At 46.4% G+C, this 18,092-nt stretch overlaps 1 protein-coding gene across 2 annotated transcripts in view; it reads left to right on the top strand.

Moving 5' to 3' along the window:
- LOC125988103 (protein bicaudal D homolog 2) overlaps positions 1 to 18,092 on the top strand; it is a 28,091-nt gene that overhangs the window by 2,382 nt on the left and 7,617 nt on the right. Inside the window, exons 2-8 of one of the 2 annotated variants that reach the window (XM_049752916.2) lie at positions 6,625 to 6,837; positions 15,703 to 15,855; positions 16,059 to 16,273; positions 16,360 to 16,582; positions 16,668 to 16,925; positions 17,006 to 17,209; positions 17,289 to 17,825. In XM_049752916.2, coding sequence (XP_049608873.1) covers positions 6,625 to 6,837; positions 15,703 to 15,855; positions 16,059 to 16,273; positions 16,360 to 16,582; positions 16,668 to 16,925; positions 17,006 to 17,209; positions 17,289 to 17,825 — 1,803 coding nt within the window. Of the gene's footprint in view, positions 1 to 6,624; positions 6,838 to 6,938; positions 7,613 to 15,702; positions 15,856 to 16,058; positions 16,274 to 16,359; positions 16,583 to 16,667; positions 16,926 to 17,005; positions 17,210 to 17,288; positions 17,826 to 18,092 lie in introns of those variants that run through there. The other variant, XM_068649499.1, reaches the window with a different exon arrangement.

An 18,092-nucleotide genomic window follows, 5' to 3' on the forward strand; every position in this document is an offset into this window, starting at 1 on the left:
TTTTTCGTCTTGACCACATTCTTCCCTCTGCTATTATTTGCATCTCTCCTGGGACACAGTGCAATCTATTATGTCCATTTCCTTCTATGTGGACAGGGGAAAGAATGAAGTAAAACGAAACAAAGGCCTTGCATGTGGTCTGGCCATCTGTTACTACGTTTTGGTATATGTGAGCTGGTTGGATCCAATCAAAGACACGGTAATAAAGTTGAGCATGGATTACTGCTGCGGTCAGGTGAAGGCTCTAATGACGTTATACCGCACTACGCCGTCGGTACGAGGCTTAGGTTCTCTCAGCCGTTGTTGATATTCTTATCCTGAGCCAGTCGTCGATGACATCACATGCCACGCCTTCAACTGTCAATGCACGAGTGAGGGAAGCTATAGCACCTATGTAAGTTTAGAGACTGTCAACTCCTCAAGTCCTGTTTAGTCACAAATAGACACTCGGGTTCACACCGGGCTCTCCTCTCTCATGTCAGTGGGGGCAACAGCTGTGCACTGTGGAATTTAACCAGACAACAATCGCAACCCGAAATATTGTTTGGCTCTTGTGTTCAGCCCTGCGGCTCTTTGTGATGCTGTGTGAGGGCGAGAGGTCGCCTTTGGCATCACAGGTAAAAGAGTTTAAAAGCCAGTAGATTAGTGTTAAAATCAGCTGCCCGCTGCATTTTTACAATATTTGAGAAGAATTGCTCATTTGGTCCTGCATAGCTCTACGTTCTTGAATGAGTTAGTTTAAGGCCCTGATGAGATATTCTGATCACTCCTTGTATCCATTCTCAACTGCAAGTCTGCAGTTAAGGGGTAATCTTTTCTAAATGGCCCTAAATAAAGAGCCAAATCCCCCTCACCCTCAGGGGATAAGAGGATGAATCGCAACCACTATGCAGGGTTTAGAGGGGACCGGGCATCTGCCAGGCCCACCCATTCTCGGCACCGCCCCCCATGACAGCCTCACTCAGGTACCGTTTTACCCCGTAACCTGGGGAAGTAACCTTTTTCCTGGCCCAGACGTTGTCCTACTTTATCAGATGCCAAGTCTAGAGTTTGATCCTGACTGTTAAACAGACCTCCTGAACTGTAATTAAACATGATTGCTGCTGTGTTACATGGCGAAGAGAGAATTCAGTTCCGGTGATGTACGGAAACAAAACAGGAATGTGAATAGATAACCAAAACAATGCCTGGCAAATCTTCCTGATATCGAATTATAGTGAGCATGTTCGTCCTTTCCTGCTTAATCTACATCCTGTTTATGTGAAAGATTTTTTTTTTTTTTTTTTTTTTCAATAGCTGGATTGGGGAACTGGTGAGTTCAGGCTCACAATAACCCGGATATCTTAAAATGGATAAGAGGAAATGATCTCATACAGCTCAGCAGTGAAGTCACCTCAGTCCAAAACATGGAGGAAGTAGGCACCAGCAGCCATATTGCTGTGTGGGCCTCAATGTGATCACCTGGCTGAGTTTATTCATTTTCGTCGGCTGAATTATATTTGGACTCTTTGTCACTGTGACCTCTGACCTTGCAGTGGTTCGCGTCTCCCCTAAATTAATGAAACCAGAAGGCAGAAGCCGCAAGGGAACTCCTCATTTTGATAGGGCTTTTTAAAAGGCTTTACCTTGGGGGTTCTCTTCCTTGACGCCACAATACAATCAGACACCGGCAGCGTCTGCAATCTCTTCACACACCATAACCACTCCCCACTGATGCCCTCTATCCTCTTCCCAGACTCTTTTTAAAAATAGGCTAGTGGGTCTGATTATTTCAGTGCGTTGCTCCCAAGACACGCAAAGTGTGTGTCTGTGTGTTTTTTTCAAGACCCCAGGCATGATGACTGAAGTAAAAAAGGTTAAAGAATGGCATGAGTTGGAGTGGAAACCAACTTTAAGTGGAATTGAACGATGATTTCTCCATCTTCTAGCTTGACTTGAATCCATCAAGTCTTTTTTTAGGGCTTTGCTTTAATGGTCTGATGTTAAAATTAGTTGACCCATAATCGATTGTTAGAGTCTGCCAACGTGTCCCAAAACTCGGTTGAAAAAAATTTGCACAAACTGTCAAATACAGGATTTAATCGCTGTAAAGGAGGAAGGAAGGTCATTAAGTCTATTTATGCCCAAGAGCAAAGGCAGGGCAGATCCAAAGAGAATGTAAACAGAAAGGAGGTAACTGAGGTCTTAACTTGTGTTCTTCATAATGATTTAAAATTGAGTATAAATAATATTGATTACTTGCATTCAGACAATAATAGCGTGTATAAATAATCAAGTTCACATTTATTCATCAAAACTCTATTTTTCTTCATTTTATCGTATTTTTTGTAGCATGGGTCCATGTGTGTGTGCTTGCTCATGTCTGGCCCCAGCTGCTGCTCTCCTCTGCTCTTAATGGAGTCCTCTGGGAAATTCAAGGAGTATAACATGAAATAGATAATTGAACGGAAGTCTTTGTTGGGCAATTGCTGCCCACTGCTCTTGAGGGATGGGTTGAATCAAAAGATTTTTTTTTTTTAGCAAATCTGAGTCTGGACTGGAGAGGCACGAGACATGGCTTGACAGCAGTATGGAGGAGCACAAGCTGTGTGAGCTGAACCCTAAAACAACCATCTGTGCAGCCTTTATACCCGTCCCTTGCTCAGTCACATTATTGGCGTAGCAACCTGGGTCTTCCCAATCCAAAAGCACGAACAAGAAGCAAGATAAGGCAGTTTTTGCATTGCAAATTGACACGCCCCGAATTGAAATGGGACATTAAAGCGATAAAGCTTTAATGAGGCTGTAGAGAGACGATAACGAAACTGGTCTCCCTCGAGTCATCGTCTCTTGCTTTTGTTGAAATGCTGCTTTGCCAGCTTTAAAATAAACAAAAGCACATGCTTCCTTTTTTGTGATTAAATAATGGTTAAGATTAAAAAATATTGTAGCTCATTATCTCAACAGACAAACAATGCACTCAAGCATTTCTGGGTGAAAATTGTATTTTTGTGTCTCAAAATGCACATTCTACTTAATATATTATACCAACCTCAGCATTCTACATTTATATAGAAACTTAATTATGGAATATGAGTTAAGCAGCAAAATTCTTTTTTTAACATCTCAGGGGGCGGCCATTTTGCCACTTGACTGACAACCAATCACGGCTCAGCTTCAGGTCGTGAGCCGTTATAGCTTCCAGAGAATTGCTTTTTCACCCGAGGCAAAAACACACATTTTGAAGGAACTATAAATATCCTTAGTGGACGCGTTCACCTTTTCATGATTTACTGTATCTAGTATCCCTAGCAGGCTTTCACCCCACTCCTCCATTACAAAGTCGAAACTCTCCACGAGAGCTGAGCACCAGGTGCAGCCGTATCGTTTGCTGGTGGGCAACTTTAAAAAATTCATAGCCTCATGTCTCTGGTCTCTGCAGTAATATTCACAGTGGTGCTGGAGCTTGGAGCAGCTAATATTTCAACCTCCTATTCTGTGCTTCTTTATGAGCTTTCTGTGTGAATTTCCCAGAAATGCCTCTCCTTCTGCGTAAAAAGTTCAAATTCAGAACTGCTGATGAAACCGTGAGTCAATCGAGAGAAGGGGTTAGTTGATCTCCACAGATGGCCACTGAAGGCTAAAATCCAAAGCAATCATTAGCTTCTCACTTACTCATTAGAGCTGTGGAATTGGTGTTGGCATTGGATCCACTAATCACTAACTAACTGTAAATTGAGTTAATTCGCGCCCGGCACACAGTGGCACGTGATGTGTTTCAATAAAATAGCAATTCGCAAGATACCTTCAACCACATGCGCCCCACAAAAGTTGTGTAGCGAGGAGATGATAGTCTTGAGCTTATAATGCAACATGTCTTGGAGCAATGTAAGTTGCTCAGTGGCCCGTGAGTGAATATGGAGACGCAGGAAGGAGGAGGGAAGATGACATTCCTGTTTATCATGGCTCCACGTGAGCTGTGATTCACGAGGCATGAGATTCCATTCACTGTGTGTGTGTGTGACTGATTACCCCGTTCCTTTTTTCCACTCTTCCTCCTCAGCGGCCACATTCAGTATCTTGGCACTTTCTAAGGAAAAAAGAAAAGAAAAAAGAAAAAGGCCGTATGAGGCCACAGTCTGCATTTGAATGTCCGAACTACTTTTAGGAAGTTATTCCACAATACTGGTAAGCCTTCATGACATTGCAAAGGAATGTTTCAAGAAAGTGTTAACATCAGCAGGTCTGGTCATGTGCTTTGAGATATCACATTCTAAAGGAATGGCCTCATTTTGCCCTTATGGCATTATCTCATCAAATATTTTGCCTCAAGAATGTTATTTATGGAAATGTTCATAATCTGTCATGGGTTGTTTTAGGTCAAATGATGTCTTTGTTTTGCAAGTGTGAACAAATAACTGGACTTATTAAATGCAACACTTCTTGACTTTTGCCCAATCTTGGAGAGACTGAAAATATTATTGATCTAGTGAGAGCGCCCATCTTTCCATTGCTCCTTAGGCAACAGATAAGAAAATCCAAAAATGTTTTCTCAGCTTTGCCACCTAAGGAGCAATGTGTCTTTGTTCTATATGTGCAAGTGCACTTTAAAATACTGGATCTCAAATGTCAGCCACATTAAGAACCTGTTATGACACGTTATCAACAATAAGCATTGTTTCCAATATTTTCTATTAGTGTTCTAGCAACCTGCGAGTTGCTTAACAACAGCGTGACGATTGGTGGGTGTAGAATTTACTGCATCCGACGAACAATGTCAACCATAGCAACTTGTGGAATGAAAGGTAGCTGTCTATTGTTGAAGGTAAATGTGGTCTTTTGTTCAGAAGTTTGGGTTTGAGTCACAGTGTACTGCAATTATCTCAAACTTGGTGATATTTAAAAAAAAAAAAAAAAAAAATTAGAATGTCTTTTTCCATCCTGTGTGGGTGAGCAGATCAGAGCCTGGCGGGGGTGTCTATCCTCGCCCCATAACGTTTGCACTCAACTGGAATCAGACATCAGAGGTTGTGTAGCGGGATAAGACCGTCTGTTCAATGATGTCGCTTTCAGTGATTAGAGGCAATTCGCGCTATAGTACGCTGTAATAATGACTATAGAGCATCTTTTGATTAGCTCCACCAGAGATTAATAATCCATGCTCTCATGTCCGATGTAAAATTGCAACATATGGCGTGATGATAAAGATGAATATTAAATTGGGTAGGCACTGAGATTAGAGGCTTGGTGGCGTGTGTCCCAAAATTACAACTCCCTAAATCTGTGCTTGGGCCTTGAGATTAGAGCCCTTGAGTCAGTAGGCTTTTGTCTCTGGGTGAGCACGTTTTAAAGGACAGATTGGCGCAGAGTTTTCAGAATCCAAAATGATGGTATTCCCCCGGTTTGTGATAATATTAATCGTCTCATTTATTTTTTATCAGTCAACAAATATTTTGCAGTTGTGCCATGCAAAACTGCAATGATCTCAGAACTCCCCCTTGACTGGGTTGACTGATTTTGTTTTGACCAAATTTTAAACGGCCAGGTAGACTATCGATTTTAATTGGCCAGGTAGACTAGCATTACTTAAGGAGGAAATCTCTTCCTCACAACAGCCTTCTCAGACTAATCCATTATTTTCATTGGTGGCAGTAGGTTGTTTTTGCCAATGTCTGTCTGTTAGTGGGATTAGGCCAAAACCACCATGTCTTATTTCCTTCAAATGTTGGGCCATGGGCTGAAGAAGAACATGTGACCCACATTTACATACATTCTGAGACTTGGTGCTTGACTGCAGTCTTATAAGAGAATAGCTGACATTTATTTTTTAAAATCACCTTTATATAAAACCCATCAAAACAGTAGCATACATCCCATATTCATCGACAAAAGTTCTCAATATAGGTCAATTCGATTTGATACCGACGAGCCACATTTTATTCTCGCTAGCGCTTAATCTACTCAAGTGTTAAATGGAGAAAATCTGGCAGTAGGCCGTTCACGTGCAGGTCTGCATTCGCAGGTGAGAGCTTGATGTTGCCGCAAACAAGGTCAGATTAATCCCCGCAGGTGAGATTCTAGATTACGTGAGTGAGCAAGCAAGATGACCGCTGCTGATGACAGTGTGGAAAATTAAATCTGGGAGGTGATTAAGAGACGGAATTGCCTAACCTAAATTCTGCTGTGTGGCATTTTGTGAGATGTATTTACTGTACAACTGCTTCACGACTCGTGATGAAGAAGGTAGACTCCTCATCATATATGCCCTCTTTAGTTACTTAATCTGTATCAAATTCAAATAGCTTTCCCCAACCTTGTTATGATCTCCTTCCGACAGTATTAAGAGTATTAGAATCTAGGCTTCTCATGATCGCCCGCTCTTTAGAGCCATTGCTCTACTTTTCCCTGTGTGTTTTCCCATCATTTGCGGTGCACGTGCAGGGGGTGAGGATTGGGGGGGGGAGGAATGTATGAAGCGGCCCAGATGGAGCTAAACTGATTATTTTTCCAGGGTGATGCAAATGCAAGCCCCGGTCCACAGCTAAGCCTCGTCGCATATCAAAATCGTCCCATTCGCTTGTGTGATTGACAATTTTATTTTGAGACTTTTTGTCTTCTAACTTGGGTTGTCCTTCTGCGTTCCAGGCATTTGGACAAGCTTACTCCAACCACCGGAAAGTGGCAGCGGACGGGGAGAGCCGTGAGGAGTCCCTTATCCAGGAGTCGGCTTGTAAGGAGGCCTACTATGAGCAGAGGGTCCTTGAACTGCAAAATGAGCTCCGGCAAACTCGCAATCTTCTTACCAACGCCCAGTCTGAGAATGAACGTCTGAGCGCAATCTCACAAGAGATAAAAGAGGTAAGAAATCACCGAAAATGTTTTTTGTTTGTTCCTCTGTACTAACTTTGTCTTCATTCCATAAGGATCACTTTCAAACGTGCACCATTTTTTTTTTTCAGTCGGCCAAGCCTTGAGGAGTTGGTGTTTGATTGCAGCTTGCATAACTTTGTCTATTTTCACCTGCCTGCTGATTATTTTTGAAAATGTATCTAACTTGAAGGAACATTTGCCTTGCGGCTCTTTGTGACGTTCTCCACCTCTATTGTACATCCATGGTGGAGTTCATGTTACTTATTGAGGTCATGGGAAATCAATTGAAGTGCTCATGAAGACGTAATATTTGCAATTCAATCTTGTTTCCTCTTAGAAATTGAAAAGTAGTCCTTGGCAGGGAATTGCTTTTCCCCAACACATTCTACTCCAAGTGTTGATAATGCATAACCCTCATTGTCTCCGCCCCACTTTGGACAATGTCTGACCCCGTCAGCACATCCATCGCTCGCATTCACAACTGACCTCATTAGGCGAGACGAGAGCAGCGCCAAGGCAGAGTGTGCCTTGCGTGTCTTAGCTCATGTGATGTGTGATGGAGCTAGTCGTGAGCAGAGCATTAATCAAGTTTGAAGAGCTTTGAAGAGGCTCCGCTCCGTTTGACTGAAAGACGAGGGAGACCTAAAGGGATCAAAAGGGATGAACAAACTGAAAGGAGAGCAGAATTTACAGTTCACCTTCGGAGTCTCTTATTTGATGTGTCCATCTACAGCAGAATAAATTTGAGGATGTTCTGTTGGAAGCCGTTTGGGTTTTTAATCTACATCCCAGTGCAACTTTCACTCTGATACCTTAACTCATTCTGTCACTCACGACCCTTTTATCAGTGTAGAATCTGAAGGTCAAATCAATAACTGCTATTTAGGCTGATGGTAAAATGGAAATAAAATAGAAATAAAAACATAGTATAGCTGCAGGGGTTCACTGTGGTGTTTTAATGACTCATTGCTTGAGACAGATGTCAGATTAGTGAAATACTTAAAAATGACATGTCTCTCACAACGACTTAAGTTCCGAAAATCTGTGAGTCCCTCTTTTTAATCGGGTCAACTGCTGCTGAGCACTGCATCCAAGTTGGTGAAGGTTGGGTGTCACGGAAACCAGATCTGTTTTGCTAGAGCCATGTTTTAAAATTCTAGTTGTTGAATATTTTTATAGTATTTAAATTTGACTCGAAATTCAAACAGCATGTTATGAGGTACTTTTGAAAACATGTATAGATGTACACTGATTTACTTTATGTACTGCATTTTCCGCACTATAATGCACACCGGATTATAAGGCGCACCTTCAATGAAGAGCCCATTTTAAAACTTTGTCCATATATAAGATATATACATTTGGCCAGCGGGCCGGACTTTGGACACGCCTGCTGTAGTGGCTCAATATTGGTCCCTATATAAGGCGCACCTGATTATAAGGCGCACTGTCGGCTTTTGAGAAAATTGGAGGTTTTTAGGTGCGCCTTATAGTGTGGAAAATACGGTACACAAATTGCAGTCACAGCGCACAAACAGGCAGCTAAGTGTTTTGCTGATGGCCTGCATTGCTGTGTCATCTGCACTTATCCGGCACCGTGGACCTCAGCCAATTCAAATCGGTTTCACGGAGCTGTCTGAATCGATAACTAGCCACATCTTCTGCAGATAATAACCCCTCTAATGATGCTTCTGTGTGTGCTTGGCAGATTTTGTGTGGAAGGCAAATGGAGGAAGCACGGGCACCGGCGTTGGCATTGTGACCAGGCCTGAAAGAGGCTTTTGTCTTGTTGATTTTAAATTAGCCCACAAGATGAATCCGGGAAAGAGAGAGAGAACAGGAGATGAAAACGGCATGATAAAAAGGAAGGAAACCAAGTCTTTTGGCAAAAGAGACAGGCTTATAAGAGTAAATCAGGTTTCATCGGGAATAGTGGTGGTTCCCTGAGACACAATTTGTCTGAATAATTCAAATCGCTGTAGAAGAAAAGTGACAATCGGGCTTTTTGTGTTTCCTCTGAGGAAGAGCTTTCACAGCAGCAGCCGAGCTTGACTCGATCAAGCACATCACAGCTAAATCTCACAGGCTGTATGTGACGCCAACCTCACCAAATTGTATGCCTCCCGAGAACACACATTTCACACAAGACACATTTCATCGCTACGCTACAGTTGACAGGATTAAGCTTCCATAAAGAACGGGAGACGTTGTTGGGAGGCGCACGCTAATAAGCGTGACATCATTATATTCATTTGCATGTGATAGGAATATGCCGACAGGCATTGCTTTCATTATGTGTGCAAAATGGGATTCACAATGCTATCATTGCTACAATGAAGAGAGCCGCTTTGTTATCAACATTATCTCGGTTTGCTTTTTGCAGCTGTCAGCTAGCTAGCTAACTAGCCTTGGCTAGTCATTGATACCTATAGATGAATAAACTGATAGATGGATAGTTTTAATATGCTTTCATCAATACAACGGATGGACATGGGTGGATTTTCATGCTACATCATGAAAATGATTGTAGAAATGTTGATTGGTTTTATTATTCTCTTTTGAAGTCATCACTTTATGTACTGCACTATTTCTGACCACTGTTGAGGCAGATCAGCTCGACTGCTCTAAACCCTCCAGATGATTCTAAATTGATTCTAAACCCTCCAGATGATATTTAGGTTAGCATGTCACAGCAGCCAGCACAATTTAATCCAACTTTGTGTAATCTATCGTCTTTATAACCAATGTTTCTATTTGTAGCTTTTAGAGTCACTGGGCCATGTCAGGCAAAGATGCTTTGCCGTAAACCCCAAAAAATGTCTTTTGTCTGCTTTGAGGGAGCGACTCAAGTGTCAGTCTTGATTTAAGTCTAAGCCTTCAATGAGTCGACAAGAGAATGTTTGTTTGCAGGATCGATTGATTTGGATAATTCAACAGCACAAAGCAACTAGAGTCTGACACATTCACTTCACTAACGGGGACACGTGTCTCCAGCTTTTGTCCAAATGGCCTAAAAAAACTGTTAAGTGCATAAAGGGTTAGGGTGGTCTGGCAATTTAGCGAGTCACACAATAATGGGAAATGTACAATCAAGCACACGCTAACAAATTTCTATTCAAACTCAAAATACGCTATTTTGAAAGTATGTCATCCTGTCTCTGGCCGAGTCTGCCAGTCGACTGTAGAAGTTGGATTCTGTGGTGTTAAGAAAATGGCCTTTAACAAAGTACGGGAATCCTAATCTACATTTGGACTAATCCTGATACTTTGCCACTGCGACTGAGCTATTTCCCTATTCAAGTTTTGCCTATAGCCGCTTAAACACATTGGGAAATAACTCCAAGCTTTGGGGTGTTTTAAGCAGGCTCAGCATCACCATGCTGTTAAATCTTTTATTGGTGCATTTGACAGCCTTGCTGGTCCCGCTGACGTTTTGAGTCGGGACTTTTAAAAGCCTCGTGCAGTAATGTGCTTTTTTTTACATTTTGCAGCACTCGGTGGCCTAGAAATCAAAAAGCAAACCATCTGCTTTGTCATGCATACATATTCACTGTCGTTTTCGATTCTTCCTTCAAACATGACTGCCTTTGAGCACTTATTGCAAAATGTGCCCACCCACTTTGAATGGAAGTGGCACATTTGTCGCTTTGTGTGTGGTGAGCGGGCAGCTGTTCAGACCTGCGACAGTTGGGGGAAGGAGCCAGCTCGTTTTTTTTTTTTTTGGGCTCTGTCAGATGGCCATCGAACACACCTCACTATCTAATCAGCCACACACATTTTCTCACCACCCCGGGAGATGTTAGTGTCCCTTGCCTGTTTAGTTCACAAGGTCTCCCCTTTACTCTAATAACTTTCTGCCAGGCAGCCGGGGGCCAGCTGACCTCGTCTTCAGTGTGCAAAGGAAATGCGTGGCACAGGACGTGAAGGTGAAAGGTCAAAGCTCTGGCATGCTTTGTAATCGGATGGAAGTGGGGGGTGGGCTTTTAATCAAGTTTGCTTGTGCCCTGCATTCATCTTAAATCAACAGCATGGACCCTCCAGCTGAGACAAATGACATTTGACCGAAAAGATACTTGAGCAACCAGCTGGCACAAATCTTCAGAATTTATTTTTGTACAATAAGCTGTTAGAAGAGGGCAGAAGTTGGTGCCACACAAACATTTGACTTCATTTATGATTAGGATGAAAATAAACTACCCATAAATAGTCCTGTTTTAAATATTATTTACTGTATTTTCCGCACTATAATCTGCTGCGCCTTATAGTGCGGAAAATACGGTAAATGGATTTGGAAAATCTGTCTTTTTTACTTTTTTTTCTTGCCAGTGTTTTGGAAGTCCGTGTGGTTGTAGCTGAACTTCCAGCAATGGATATTAGGCTGTTAAATTTAACTAGCAAAGTAGTTGAAAGTCCCTTTTGCCGCCACACAATTGATTGGAATATAATTAAATCAACATTAAGTGTAATAACTCATTATGTGCATTTTTCCTCAGAAATAAACACCTCTGTAGTGTATACATATATATTAATGGAAAATGTGTATTACTTTGAGCATTCACACAATAAATTACCAGAGCTATCTAATTAAGGATGAGCTATATGGTGACGTGCGCTTACATAAATTAGCAGCACTGCCGCACAGCAAAACTCATTAGACATGCAACCCCACCCAAATATGAATTATTAGACTTTGAACATCTGCCGCCGCTCAACTCTGCACGTGGGGATTATTTATTTCATGCGGCAAACATAAAGGGTGTTGTCCTCACCACTTCCGATTTGACGGAGAAGTTATCCAGTCTGATTTTATGGAATCATCTTGCATGCACCCCTCCGCGAGTCGTCACCTTATCGTGGTGGAGGGGTTTGCGTGCCCCTATAATCCTAGGAGCCATGTTGTCGGGGGCTTCATGCCCCTGGTAGGGTCACCCATGGCAAACGGGTCCTAGGTGAGGGGCCAGACAAAGCACGGCTCACAAGCCCCTTATGATGAGTAATATAAATGGACTTAGTTTTCCCTCGCCCGGACGCGGGTCACCGGGGCCTCCCTCTGGAGCCAGGCCTGGAGGCGGGGCTCGAAGGCGAGCGTCTGGTGGCCGGGCCTTCGCCCATGGGGCCCGGCCGGGCATAGCCCGAAATGGAAACGTGGGTCCCCCTTCCCATGGGCTCACCACCTGTGGGAGGGGCCGAAGGGGTCGGGTGCAATGTGAGCTGGGCGGCAGCCAAAGGCGGGGACCTTGGCAGTCTGATCCCCGGCTGCAGAAGCTGGCTCTTGGGACATGGAATGTCACCTCTCTGGCTGGAAAGGAGCCCGAGCTGGTGTGCGAGGCAGAAAGATTCCGACTAGATATAGTCGGACTAGCCTCCACACACAGTTTGGGTTCCGGTACAAGCCCTCTCGAGAGGGGCTGGACTCTCTTCCACTCTGGAGTTGCCCACGGTGAGAGGCGTCGAGCAGGTGTGGGTATACTTATTGCCCCCCGGCTGGGCGCCTGCACATTGGGGTTCACCTTCGGGTGGGGGGACGGGTCCTGACTGTTGTTTGTGTCTATGCACCAAACAGCAGCTCAGAGTACCCACCCTTCTTGGGGTCCCTGGAGGAAGTGCTGGAGAGCGCTCCTTCTGGGGACTCTATCGTTCTACTGGGTGACTTCAATGCTCACGTGGGCAATGACAGTGAGACCTGGAAGGGCGTGATTGGGAGGAACGGCCCCCCTGATCTGAACCCGAGCGGTGTTCTATTGTTGGACTTCTGTGCTCGACACGGATTTTCAATAATGAACACCATGTTCAAACATAAGGGTGTCCATGTGTGCACTTGGCACCAGGACACCCTAGGCCGCAGTTCGATGATCGACTTTGTAGTCGTGTCATCGGATTTGCGGCCGCATGTTTTGGACACTCGGGTGAAGAGAGGGGCGGAGCTGTCAACTGATCACCACCTGGTGGTGGGTTGGCTCCGATGGTGGGGGAAGATGCCGGTCCGACCTGGCAGACCCAAACGCTCTGTGAGGGTCTGCTGGGAACGTCTGGCAGAATCTCCTGTCAGGAAGAGCTTCAACTCCCACCTCCGGCAGAGCTTTTCCCACGTCCCGGGGGAGGCGGGGGACATTGAGTCTGAGTGGACCATGTTCCGCGCCTCCATTGTTGAGGCGGCCGACCGGAGCTGTGGCCGTAAGGTCGTTGGTGCCTGTCGTGGCGGCAACCCCCGAACCCGCTGGTGGACACCGGCGGTAAGGGATGCCGTCAAGCTGAAGAAGGAGTCCTATCGGGCCGTTTTGGCCTGCGGGACTCCGGAGGCAGCTGACAGGTACCGGATGGCCAAGCGGAACGCGGCTTCTGCGGTTGCTGAGGCAAAAACCCGGGCGTGGGAGGAGTTCGGTGAGGCCATGGAGAATGACTTTCGGACGGCTTCGAGGAAATTCTGGTCCACCATCCGGCGTCTCAGGAGGGGGAAGCAGTGCAACGTCAACACTGTTTACAGTGGGGATGGCGTGCTGCTGACCTCGACTCGGGACGTCGTGAGTCGGTGGGGAGAATACTTCGAAGACCTCCTCAATTCCACCTACACGCCTTCCATTGAGGAAGCAGGGCCTAGAGACTCTGAGGCGGATTCTCCAATCTCTGGGGTCGAAGTCACTGAGGTAGTTAAAAAACTCCTCGGTGGCAAGGCCCCGGGGGTGGATGAGATCCGCCCAGAGTTCTTAAAGGCTCTGGATGTTGTGGGGCTGTCATGGCTGACATGCCTCTACAACGTTGCGTGGACATCGGGGACAGTGCCTCTGGATTGGCAGACTGGGGTGGTGGTTCCCCTCTTTAAGAAGGGGGACCGGAGGGTGTGCTCCAATTACAGGGGAATCACACTCCTCAGCCTCCCTGGTAAGGTCTATTCAGGGGTGCTGGAGAGGAGGGTCCGTCGGGAGGTCGAACCTCGGATTCAGGAGGAGCAGTGTGGCTTTCGTCCTGGCCGTGGAACAGTGGACCAGCTCTACACCCTCGGCAGGATCCTCGAGGGTGCATGGGAGTTTGCCCAACCAGTCCACATGTGTTTTGTGGACTTGGAGAAGGCGTTCGACCGTGTCCCTCGGGAGGTTCTGTGGAGGGTGCTTCGGGAGTACGGGGTGCCGAGCCAACTGATAAGGGCGGTTCGGTCCCTGTATCACCGATGCCAGAGTCTGGTCCGCATTTCCGGCAGTAAGTCGGATTCGTTCCCAGTGAGGGTTGGACTCCGCCAAGGCTGCCCTTTGTCACCGATTCTGTTCATAATTTTTATGGACAGAATTTCTAGGCGCAGCCGAGGCGTTGAGGGGGTCCGGTTTGGGGACCTCAGCATCGCGTCTCTGCTTTTTGCAGATGACGTGGTGCTGTTGGCTTCTTCAGGCCGTGATCTCCAGCTCTCGCTGGAACGGTTCGCAGCCGAGTGCGAAGCGGTCGGGATGAGGGTCAGCACCTCCAAATCCGAGTCCATGGTCCTCGATCGGAAAAGGGTGGAATGCCCTCTCCGGATCGGGGATGAGATCCTGCCCCAAGTGGAGGAGTTCAAGTATCTTGGAGTCTTGTTCACGAGTGAGGGGAGGATGGAGCGTGAGATCGACAGGCGGATCGGTGCAGCGTCGGCAGTAATGCGGACCCTGTACCGGTCCGTTGTGGTGAAGAGAGAGCTGAGCCAAAAGGCAAAGCTCTCAATTTACCGGTCGATTTACGCTCCTACCCTCACCTATGGTCACGAGCTATGGGTCGTGACCGAAAGAACGAGATCTCGGATACAAGCGGCCGAAATGAGTTTTCTCCGCAGGATGTCCGGGCTCTCCCTTAGAGATAGGGTGAGAAGCTCGGTCATCCGGGAGAGACTCGGAGTTGAGTCGCTACTCCTCCACGTTGAGAGGAGCCAGATGAGGTGGCTCGGGCATCTTATCAGGATGCCTCCTGGACGCCTCCCTGGGGAGGTGTTCCGGGCATGTCCCACCGGTAGGAGACCCCGGGGACGACCCAGGACGCGCTGGAAAGACTATGTCTCTCAGCTGGCCTGGGAACGCCTTGGGATCCCCCGGGATGAGCTGGATGAAGTGGCTGGGGAGAGGGAAGTCTGGGAGTCCCTCCTGAAGCTGTTGCCCCCGCGACCCGACCCCGGATAAGCGGAAGAAGATGGATGGATGGATGGATCTTGCATGCAATGGCTTAATGTGATTGGTGGTGTCAGCGTGAGTAGTAGTGGCCACATGGCAAAAGGGATTGGCAGGCTAATGATGTAGCTAATAGGTCATCTCTGCTGAGAGTCCCACGTGCTCCCCACACGGCTCAGACGATGATGACACCATCTCCGGTGTGTGAGTGCATGTGCTTTTTACTTCCTTTCTCACGTCACTAGATCACACAATTGTTTTTGCTGCTTGGCTGCTGTGCCAAAAGTAGACGAGTTTGTACTAAAAAATCAAGCTGGTGAGTAGAAATGATGGCGTCGTTACAGATTTGCGGCTACGAGTGGGGGAAGGGGCTTTCTCTTGGCGCTCATCTTTTTATAATTGATGAAGGCTTTGCTGCACTGTGTGTCAGTGTGCCAGCATGTCATTGCTGAAATGTACATTCATTGCACGTCATCAAGTAGGCTTAAGTGTATTTTTGTGGCATCACAGCCGGAAAGACACCTGGCATCTCATGTCATCATCAAGCGCATGTTGGTTACGACCAGATGGAGATTTGGATTTGGTTAATGAGACAAGCTGACAACGCAACAGAGTCCTGTCACTCGACATTTCCTCCACTGCTGTGTTTTAAAGTTTGCAAAGGGTTTCACTGACAACTCTTTGTCTTTCTCTTTTGTCTCGGATGGGCCGTGTCACTTGGATGCCACAGAACAGCCAGATGTTGGAGCTCCAGAGGAACCAGTTGCGTGATGACATCAAGGAGTACAAGTTCCGCGAGGCTCGTCAGCTGCAGGACTACACCGAGTTGGAGGAGGAAAACATCTCGTTGCAGAAGCAGGTCTCGGGACTCAGGCAGGGCCAGGTGAGCTGGAAAATTTGAGTTTTTATTTTTAAGGATTTAATTTCAACTCTGCAAAAGAAGTGCTGAATTCAGATTTAATGACGATATATTTTTCAGCGGGGTTTTTGCCCAAGATCTCTGTTTTGGTGTTCTTCCCAACAAAAAGAAAATACAAAAAGACAGTTCCACATCATTTTGATTGCTCTGCTTTTTGCCCTGCCTAGGTTGAATTTGAGGGTTTGAAGCATGAAAGCCGTCGTCTGGAGGAGGATATGCAGTTCCTGAACAGCCAACTGGAGGATGCCATCCGCCTGAAGGAGATTGCTGAGCGCCAGCTTAGTGAAGCTCTCGAGACCATCAAGACTGAGCGTGAGCTGAAAGCCTCCCTGAGGAAGGAGTTGTCCCACTACATGAACATTGGTGACACTCTCTACAACAGGTAAGCGGTGAACAGAAAAAGAATCTTGGCAACATCTTTAAAAATACCATGAGAAGTTCTCACCCCCCCCCTTGCATTCCTCTTAGCATCTCTCTGGATGGCCTCAAATTCTCCGATGATGCCAACACCGAACCCAACAACGACGACGCTCTTCACGGTTACGAGAATGGCTTCAGCAAGCTGCTTACTGACGACAACCGCATGTTCAAGAAGGAAGAGTTGTTTAACCCAGCACCCAGTCTTGTGGATGACCTACTAAGTGAGCTGAACATTTCTGAGATCCAGAAGCTTAAGCAGCAACTGATTCAGGTTTGTGGTTTGGCTGAGCTCAAGGATTGTAATATATGGACTAGTCAACATGTTGTTCATCTTCTTTATGATCATGTCTCTCCAGATGGAGCGTGAGAAGGTCAACCTGCTGTCCACTCTTCAGGATTCCCAGAAACAACTTGAGCATGCCAACGGCGCTCTGTCCGAGCACCAGGAGAAGGTGAACCGTCTGACAGAGAACCTTAATGCCATCCGCAAGCTTCAGGCCAGCAAGGAGCGCCAGTCGGCCCTGGATAATGAGAAGGAACGCGACAGCAATGAAGATGGAGACTACTACGAGGTGGACATCAATGGGCCTGAGATCCTGGAGTGCAAGTACAAGGTTAGAAGGTGGCCTGGAGTTGAATTGCGTAGATAGAATGAGTTAAGGATGTTTATCCCCCATCATCTTTGGCTTTCTAGGTTGCTGTCTCAGAAGCTGGAGAGCTGAAGGAAGAACTCAAGACTCTAAAGGCAGAGTACCAGGCATGTCAGTCCCGCTATGAAGAGGAGCGTAACCGGCTGGAGAACGATGTCACTACGCTCGGAGAGAAGCTGTCCACTCTGGAGGAGACAAGAGGTTTAGAGAAAGACGAGAAGGAAAAGATGGAGAAGGAGCTGCGCAAGGTATGTTGAATCTGAGATCCTACTTGAAAATCAACATCAAGTCTGTTCCAGCTCTTCATTTCTGTCCCTTTGTTATCAGCTAAGCGACGTGGCCGGTGAATCTCAGGGCAGCCTGAATGTGGCTCAAGACGAGCTGGTCACGTTCAGCGAAGAACTGGCGACCCTCTACAACCACGTGTGCATGTGCAACAATGAGACACCCAACCGCGTCATGCTCGACTTCTACAAAGAGGGCAAGGGCGGGCGTAGCAGCCCTGAAGGCCGCGGCCGCCGCTCTCCCATCCTGCTCACCAAGGGCCTCTTCCCCGAGCCCCTTAAGACTGAGCCCAACGATGGTGCTCCGTCTCTGCCTTCTCCAGTGTCCGACCACCGTCGCGAGCCCATGAACATCTACAATCTAGTGGCCATCATAAGGGACCAGATCAAGCACTTGCAACTAGCCGTAGACCGCACCACAGAGCTGTCACGCCAGAGGGTGGCTTCTCTGGAGTTCGGCGCCGTGGCCGACAAGGACAAAGTGGCCTGCATGGAGGAGATCCTCAAACTGAAATCCCTCCTCAGCACAAAGAGGGAACAGATTGCTACTCTGAGGACTGTTCTGAAGGCTAACAAGCAGGTTAGTTTGTCTCTTGCAGATAATTTAATATCACAAACATTTGTCAGTGTGTCTTGAAGGACAGAAATAGAAGATAGGGGGGATAGAAGCTCCTCCAAGGCTTTTCAGCTGTTGAACAAATGTGGATGTGGTCCATTGCTAACTTGGGTGGGGGCAGCCGCCGTTTGGTATCAGCTGCACAAAGAAATGGAGCTGTTGCCCCTTTAAAGTTTGTGTGGTTGAGTCAGAACAGAGACATGAGAGCTCCTTATTTATTCACAACTAACA

The sequence above is a fragment of the Syngnathus scovelli genome, chromosome 2 (assembly GCF_024217435.2).
Source record: "Syngnathus scovelli strain Florida chromosome 2, RoL_Ssco_1.2, whole genome shotgun sequence".
NCBI lineage: Eukaryota > Metazoa > Chordata > Actinopteri > Syngnathiformes > Syngnathidae > Syngnathus > Syngnathus scovelli.